The following is a 9021-nucleotide window of genomic DNA, read 5'->3' as shown; positions in this document are numbered from 1 at the left end:
TGACGCACGACCTTGAATAGAGTGTGCAATTAACAGATTTTTAAAAACACTTTGATAGTTGAAACCACATTAGCACAATCATTAACACAATTTACCACCAATTGACAGCGCATCAGAAGAATTTGCGTAAAATATTAACTATTTAGTTAAGTTTTTCGTAAAGATAGAATTTATTTTCGGTATGCCTCTTTTCCTAAACTTTTTTATTATTCAAAAATAATTTTTTAAATAGATAACCGAAGGAGGAAAAAGAAGCTGAAGAAAAAACGGTCCGCTTAATAAGGTAATTAATTAAATCTTTTTTGTGTGTCGCTTTTTTGTGTGTCGCTTTCTTGCCTGCCGCATCTCTGCCTGCCGCATTTCCGCCTGCCGCATCTCCCCCTGCCCCATTTCGCCAGTAAAAAATAAAAAAGAAAAAAAAAGGAAATTACAAAGGAAAAATGAAAAAATTAAATATAAAAAAAATAAACCACAAAAAATGAAAAAAAAAAGTTTGCAATGACAATAAACAAGGCCCAGGGACAGTCATTAAAGGTAGTTGGGTTATTTTTAGTGAGTGTTTTCACATGGACAGCTGTATGTGGGATGCTCGAGGGTAGGCAGAAGAAAAATTTATTCATATATGCACAAGGAAGGACGGACGGACCAAACATCGTTTATCAACAGGCGATAGAATAGGGTTACATTAACCAGGTAGTTTTATACATCTACATAAACTTTAGTTGTTTGATGAAACAGGCCCTCCGCAGGAGCTAGGTCGCGGTGAGCGAAGCGAGCTCCGAGCTAGTTGATAATAAAATGACCACCATGGGATTTGAACCCACAACCTTCGGAACTGGAGTCCGACGCGCTACCGTTGCGCCAAGCGGCCTTTTTTAATTTTTACGAATATATATCTCGGGTTGAAGAGTCTTGTTTTTTCTTGGTCGATTTTTGTTATTTGTGAAATATGTTATTTGAGGTATAATGACTAGATAAATCTGCTGATAACGGGTGTGTTAATAAGTTTCAAATTAACTATTTTAAATTAGTTTTTAATAAAGCTTCATTTCTGTCAATAAGAATCAAATTTCTTGGTTTTTAAACAAATAGAACACAGCCAGATTTTTATTTTTCATTTTTGTATAATTGAAGCCAACTTGAGTGATATCAAATCTATTAAATAAGCCCAGAAAAATTTTCTTTATGAATCAATGACAAAAGCCCGCTTCATTTTACTCTCTTTAACATGAATATGCTGATACTGCTAAATTTTCTCTATGGCTTACAAAAGGGAAAAGACTAGGTCCGAATTTTTTATTGCTTGCTGCAAGATAGAAATTTGTTTTTTAGTTAAAAGTATCAAAATCCAATCATTAAACATGGCCAAGAAATCTGTTGAACATCTGGCTATATTATGTAACAAAATTCTAAACAGTGACTACATGAGAAGGCATAAAAAAGTTGTTAGATGCAGAATGTATAGAATAAAAAGACCAAGCGTCTTAAAACAGAGATCGTGATAATAGATGTTGAAATCACATCACACGAAGTACTCTAGAGACGAGACAGAAAATTACACAAATATTCTTGTTTGCTAGTAAATTAAAAATTTTATACAATTTTGATTTAAAAATTGTTTCATTTGTTTTGATATGGGACTGAACTGTTACAAAATACTTAAAGAACCATGTAAATGCTTTTCGATTGATGTGCTAAAAGTATTCTCGCCAAGCATAAACATGAAATCAAAACTTCAAATGCGAAAATAATATGTGCCACAGATCGATTGGAAGAGCGCACAACTAATTACGTCCACAAAATGATAAGTTCGCCTGTCGAGAAAGAGATGAAAGTCTAGTGGATGCTCGGTGAGAACCCTCATAAAAGCCCCATACGGATGTTCAATTTTTTTATTTGATTACAATTATATTTGTGCATCAATTTTTTTAAATTTACACCTAATAAAATGAATTTTGTCATTTTAATTCTAAATTTCCTCCACATATGCAAAATATCATTATAAATAGTTATTTTAATTTGTTATTCATAAAGATTGAAAGAATATTTTTCGAAAATTCTTATAATGCAAATACGTAAAGCAATTATTATTTCGATAAAATGAATTAATCCTATTAAATATTTTAATAATTCAATAATTAATGAATTTAAAACACTGTTTTTGCTCGTTTTATTTATTTTTGTACAATTAATTTAATGAACACTAAAAATAACTTCATGTCATTTATTTTCTTATTTTCTATTTCTCAACAAAGTAAGTTGCTTGAAATGGAATTTTGTCATCAGACAATTGCTGAATTTGTTAATAAAGAAAATGACTTTTTGGATGAAATGTTAAATAAAGAGAGAGAAAATTTTAATGGTGTTTTTTATTTTGTAAATCATGATTGTTCTTTAGGCGACTTAAATTGTCCAACATTTGAAAGTGGATTTTCATGTTGTACGGCTAAAATAGAGGCTTCATATCTACAAAATACTCATAAAATGCTCCAAAAAGAACTCGGAGATAATTTCAAAGAATTATATGGAATTTTTAATGCCAGTTATTCAGTTTTATGGAGTGGGAATTGAAAATTTTATTTAATAGTGCATCATCGAGTTTCAACGCTAAAAACATTTGTAAATATATTTGAAGATCTACAATCTGTTGTGAATCGTGAGTTGGCAATTGAAATGGCGAATTTGATAATTCGGCCGTTTTTAATTCGATTTTTACTTTATATTTCTGGAAATGAGGTTATATTTATAATTTTAGTATCATTTTATATTTTGAATAACTAATTTTATAGACTCCTGAAAATTTTCTGAAAGCAATTTACGAATTTCCTCAACAAATTGTAGATTTCAATAAACGAACATTTTCGGATAAGATCGTACAAAATGACACCCCGTGTCTTGATATGAGCAATTTTGATGAAATAGTGAAAAATGATGAAATATTTGCTAATTTCAGTAAACATATGTTATCGAGTACAAATATAACGAGGTTTTTTTACTGTTATTTATATTAGAACATTGATAAATAATTTCCAAAAAATTTTAATTTTAAGCGAGTCAGTATTAATTGAAAGTCAAAAAAGAGCAATCCACATTAGTAAACTACTTCATTGTAGAAAATGTCTCGGAGCAAATTCAGTTAAACTTTGTAGACATTTTTGTCATCAAAGCATTTCAGGATATTTTCAAGACTATGCTTATGTTATTAAAAGGTATAATTCTAATTATATTAATTATTGATAGTTTATTTGAATACTCAGCAACAGTAGAACAATTCTTGTTGATACACGGTGTAGATGAAATGACCAAACCATTAAAAGATCTTTCCAAATTTATAGTGAAATGGCAGCAAAATATTGTCACTGAAATACCTCAGAAAATTACTGTAAAATATTAGAAAATAATTCACTAAATAAATTAGTTATGTACAAAAAGTAAAGTGTTGGATGATGAATCCGAAAATGAAAATAATCTATTTTCAAACATTAAAAAAGAACTAAACACGGATTTCATAAATATTCTAAAAAATAAAAACCCTCTAAATGATTTGATGCAAAGCGAAAATGAGCATTCAGTGACCTCGTCTTCAACATTAAATGACTTTAAAACAAAGGCATTTCGTTCATGCAAATTATTATCACGTTTAACCGATAAAATATGTGTGGATCATGTAGAAACAAATCAATCAAAAAGATGTTGGAACAATCAATCTTATGATCAGTAATAATTAAATTATTTTTGCTTAGATATGGAATTAAATCAGGTGAGGATACAAATGAAAAAAAGCTATATAACTTTGAAACTCAATTTATAAAGAATTTAGCAGAACAAATAACTTATTCAATAAATGTATAGAATATTTAGATGCATAAAATTTAGATATTGAATATAACCGTTTTCAGAAAATATTCCAAAAATATAAAATCAAATGAATATATATGTGGAGATTTAAGTTCTGATAAAATCTTTTCGACAAAATATAAACAGGCAACTATAAATATTGATACAGAAACTATAAATATTGACACAAAAACGACAATAAATATTGATACAGAAATCCGAAAACAAATAAAAATGTAAGATTTTATGTGTAAGAATGATAGGGATAAACATGAAACCGGATCGTCAAGTAGCCTCATATTTATAATTTTAATTTTCAATTTAATTTTAATTAATTGATGTGATTCTATTGTTTTATTTTATTTTTTCGAATTTATTCTGTTAATTTTACACTCTAGACCTGAGGTCGTGTGATTTTTAGCAAGCGTGATTCTTCTGTAACCTTGTAGAATTTATCGTAATGACGAGTTTCATAGTGTTCCCAATAAAGAAATAGTTAAAGTCAATCTGCATTATATGTACTAATTTGAAACCTTCTTTTATTCTTTTCTGACAATTCGGAATTTTTATTGACAACAAAAAATATGAAAAACTTTAGTAATTCATTTAGATTAATTAAGAATATTAAAAATAGATTTTCGCCTGTGAATTCTTATTTCAATTTATTGAAATTTTTTTATTTAAAACTCTGATATTTTCTGCTTTCAAATTTTAGATTCTATAAGTATAATAAAATTTGTCGATTTTTCACCCTAAATTTTTGATCTCGATAAAATTTAAATTTTTAATAAAATTGAAAACTTTTCAGAAAGTCATCAGATGTAGGTCAAGACGCCAGATCGGTTAAGTCTAAAATTTTTAATAAAAATTACCTTTCTGAAGTTATTTTTTTCTTTTCATTACTTTTTTGATTTTAATATTTTTTTCGCAAAATTTTGAAGTTATTGGTTTGATTGAAATTCAACTTCATCATAATTCAACTTCACCACAGAAGCCACCTCAGTATGTCTGGCACCATAAATGCTGAGTGTCAATAAACTGTAAAATCTATCACATCCAAATTAATTAAGCTTAATTTAAATAGACAAATACCTTACTTCAATGAATTTTAATTTAATTTCAGCGTCTCTGATACAAAATAAACACAGCTTCAAGCTATTTCTCGTAATGTAGGTGTCGTTCTTTTTGAAACTAAATTGTTAGACATATCTTCGTATCTTCTTAGACATATGCACTTTTTCCGAACTCATGAAATCATCAAGGTGGCCTGATTACCAATATTCCCTAATTTGTTCGAGGGTGTCTCGATTTAGTTCAACTAAAACTATTGATTAATGATAATCTTTTCAACTTTTTAGAACTTTTTTATTAATAAATTTTAATTTTTTTATTATCAATATTTTGTTTACAATATTCTTCCTCAGGGACCGCTACTGATTTAACCCTTGGGCAGGCGAGTCATCGTGATCCGTTGGCCCAAAGACTTCTGAGTTCTTGCGCGAACTCGGAAGAATGCATTCTGTAAAGAAGAGGGATCAACAAGAAGGTGACAATAAATATTCGAAGTATGCAAACTTAGCTAATATTTCTAGGGTTAAGCCATGACAAATTTTAGATCTCTGATATCATTGGGAAAGTACTAATGTATTTTAGTTAAAGTATTATTTTTAATCAAAAGAAAAATCATATCCCACTAAACTAAGAAATCTTTTTGGAATCATTGATTATTGCATCGAGTCTCTCAATCAATGGTGGATGTGTATATTTCAATTTGGCATATAACCAATCATCGTAAATAAACGACAAATTATTTCGATACAATTTTTTTAATGCAGATTGTAAGTAATCCCCATATCCAATCATTGTAGAAAATCTGTCAGCTCCAAACTCGTTATATCTAGTCGCAGTGACCATTAATATATTCAATAGTTCTTGAAGTGGTGAAATAAGGTACTGAGCAATTAAGACAAGTCCAATCAACGGAGGCATTTCTGAAACATTCACAGTTCCAAATCCAAAGGCATTGTAGAATTTAGAGTTATACAAAAAATATCCACATGTTTTGAATGTAATGAAAAGTTGAATCTAACTAATGAAAAAAGATACTTGAAGAAGGGCAAATATTTTAAAAACGTCCCAGTTTTTCCAATGACCTAATTCGTGGGCTAGAATTGCCACAATCTCATCATTGGTCATTCTTTCGCCTGATTGACAAGATTCGTCTTGGATAGTTTTTTCATTCTAAAATATATAAAAACTAAATTTTACATTTTCCGAATTATCGGTTCCAATAAGTGTATCGTATAAAACAATTTTCTTCTTTTTATAAAATCCAGTCACATAAGCATTACTGTGAGATGATCTTTTGGATCCTAAAAAATAAAATAATAAAAAATTACCTTCAACCACAAAAAGTCTATGAAGGGGAAAGTTCAAAGAAGAGGCCAAATCTTCAATTCTTGTACGCAACTCTGACTGTGGCAATTCACGAAAAGTATCAAATAAAGGAGCTATAAACTCTCCATATATATAGAAAATAAACTAAACATAATTCAAAATGACTCACTAAATTGACAATAAAAACGAATTGTGTTAAATAATCCGCAAATGATTCTCCAGTTTTATTTATTATAAAGAGTGTAACCACCCCAATAAAAATCCCGAAAAATAAAGTCAACAACAATTTTTTTATTTTGTCTTTAATAAAAAACGTCACTGTCTAATAAAAATTATAATAATGATAAAATACTTGTTTGTTGAAACCATGTCTAGCTTCTATTACAAAGTCAGAATAGTAAGAAAACGGAACGAAAATTAGTGTACGTAGACAAAGTAAGATTGTCAAAAAAATGATTGTTGCGACATACTAAAACATTTTATTCGCAAAAAAACTTGATTAGAATTGATATTGCTGGAAATAATCCAAACGGTTTTGTAAATTTGCGTAGCGATCGAAAGCTTTAATGATTATATAAATTAATAAAACAAAGATTAAAAAAATATCAAATATTGACATTGAAAATTCGAATTTGCTTTTATCAAGTTTATAAAGTCGAGATTTTTCGAAAACGCTGTCTGAAACAAGATTACTGTGTTCAGCTCGAATTTTTGTGTATGTTTTGTATACTTTATACTATAATAATAGTTATCTATGTTTAACTTGTCTGTTATTTAAATATATATTCCATGCAAATTCACAAATTTGTATTGTACAGATTAATGGAAGAAACATGTCACAGTTTGTTAGACCCCACATAGTCATTTAAATTTTGAATTATTAATTTAGTTATTTTCATATATATTTTATAAATTTTATCAAAAAATTAACTTTTTGTATAAAACATATTAAAAAATTAGCCATAGTCAAAATCAGCAATACTCTGGCTATCTGTCAATGACGATTTTTCTCTTGTCCTTTCTTTATTGATAAATTCAAAAACTTAAAACCTAAAAATGATCACAAGCGTGTTTTATCAATATTTGAATTCCTTCGTAAAGTTTTTGACTTGATTATTTGCATTTTATCTATTTTAATTAATTTAACTAATGTCTCACGAGACGCTCGGCTAGTCTCCAAATTGCAAAGCCATTTCCACGAATCCCGGGGATCGACAGACGTTTCTAGAGCCTGTCTTACTCTTGATATCCGTCAACCGAAGGAGCGAAGGAAGTAAATCGTCTTGGAGCTGAAGATCTCTGAAGACTCCAAAGCAAATATTGTGAATAGAAGGGAATTCGAGAGGTGGCCGTACTTGAGAATCTTACGATCCTTGAGGGGCCTCGTAACGTGCCCAGGATTGACAGTTTATTATATTTTGTTTAGAGAATATATTTGAACCACTTGCGTTTAAAAAACTAGTTAGAAGGAAAAATGTTTACAAGGTTTTTTTTAATATAGGATCTTGTGGAAGAAACAACTATCAAAAATCTTGACATATATTTTTATAAAACTACGAACTTAGCCCCCAGAGGGAATCGAACCCCCGACCCTTGGTTTACAAGACCAATGCTCTACCTCTGAGCTATAGAGGCTTTTTTTGACTTTTGAATTCTTTTATTAACCATTTCTTAAATAGTTTGGAAATGGGTACATATATTCTGAATGGCTTTATGTCAAGAATGCTTTCGATTTTGTGGACCATGACTTTTTATTTCATGTAATAGATTGTTCTGGGATTATTATTATTATTTAACCCAATAATCATCAACAGTTAATTAGGGTAATTAATTATGTGATTTCAACAATCCTCAAAATCTTTCTCAGCTTTTCCCGATGTTGAACTCTTGACCCAACGCAAGTGCAGGACTGGCCGGGAGCACTTTTTGTGAGGAATTGAATCGGGTTGATGTGTTTTGGGTTGTTAAGGTCTTAGTTCTTTGGCAGGTGGTCCTAAGAAGCCATTTCCATCTTTCTTAATAAGGTGGTCCAGCGGACTTGGGATAATGTTGTTCAAGTTGGAAATTTTCGTTTTGCTAGCCGTGGCTCGGCATAGTGTGGCTCAATTTTAAGATGGTTAGACCATGAGAGATTAGTACCCCATGCGACGCAGACATAGCCAATTGTAGGTTCGATGAATTATTTGCAGAGAGTGCCGAGAGCCGGGAACGGTTTCTTTAGTCCGCCAAATATCGATTTGATTAGTCCAATTTTTCATTGACTGGATCCAATGTTCTTCTCTAGATGGGCAGTAAAGCACATGCGGGTGTCAAAAGTGATTCCCAGAATTTTAGGGTTCTTCGTGAATGGGATCTTTTCGTTCTCCAGAAAAAAATCAGCAGTACGGCTTCCGAGTCTCTTGTCCGACGTAAGTAAGATAGTGGACGATTTTTCTTAGTGATGGTATCGTTGAGGTTCTTTATTTCTTTTCTTCCTCTGGGAATAGAAATTAGATTCTTTTTAAGAAAGTTTCTTTTTCTGATAAGGATTTTTGTCTCCTGGTCGAGATTTTCGTCGAAGTGATGGTAAGTTTATTTTGGAATAAATAGCTTTCTACCCAGCAAAGTCGCCTCATTTAGGCACTTGACAGCTCCGTGGATTGATTTTAACAGTTTACTATCAAAGTTTTGCAGCATTGCGTCGATGAAGTTAACATATCCCTCCCAGTTTGCGCTCTTGTAATCGAACAAGAACATTGCTTTGTTCGTACGAGGAAGGGCTTTCTTAATCCTGATGATGATTGGATT

At 30.4% G+C, this 9021-nt stretch overlaps 1 protein-coding gene and 2 non-coding genes across 3 annotated transcripts; all 3 read right to left on the bottom strand.

The window, feature by feature from the left end:
• Positions 1–799: 799 nt before the first annotated feature.
• Trnaw-cca lies at positions 800–871 on the bottom strand. Its single transcript has one exon. It is a non-coding gene; the product is annotated as a tRNA-Trp (tRNA).
• Positions 872–5535: 4664 nt separating this feature from the next.
• LOC115229255 (CAAX prenyl protease 1 homolog) lies at positions 5536–8391 on the bottom strand. Its single transcript, XM_029799629.1, has 5 exons — positions 8374–8391; positions 6587–6703; positions 6413–6556; positions 6106–6378; positions 5536–5922 (listed from the first exon to the last, which is right to left on the bottom strand). Exons 1-5 carry the CDS (start codon positions 8389–8391, stop codon positions 5536–5538), a joined length of 939 nt encoding a protein of 312 aa, XP_029655489.1.
• On the bottom strand, positions 7798–7869 carry Trnat-ugu. The gene has a single exon. It is a non-coding gene; the product is annotated as a tRNA-Thr (tRNA).
• Positions 8392–9021: the final 630 nt, after the last annotated feature.

This window comes from Octopus sinensis, unplaced genomic scaffold (genome assembly GCF_006345805.1).
Source record: "Octopus sinensis unplaced genomic scaffold, ASM634580v1 Contig12217, whole genome shotgun sequence".
Taxonomy (NCBI): Eukaryota; Metazoa; Mollusca; class Cephalopoda; order Octopoda; family Octopodidae; genus Octopus; species Octopus sinensis.
Note: the sequence above shows the minus strand (reverse complement) of the source record. Positions and strands in the feature narration are given on the sequence as shown.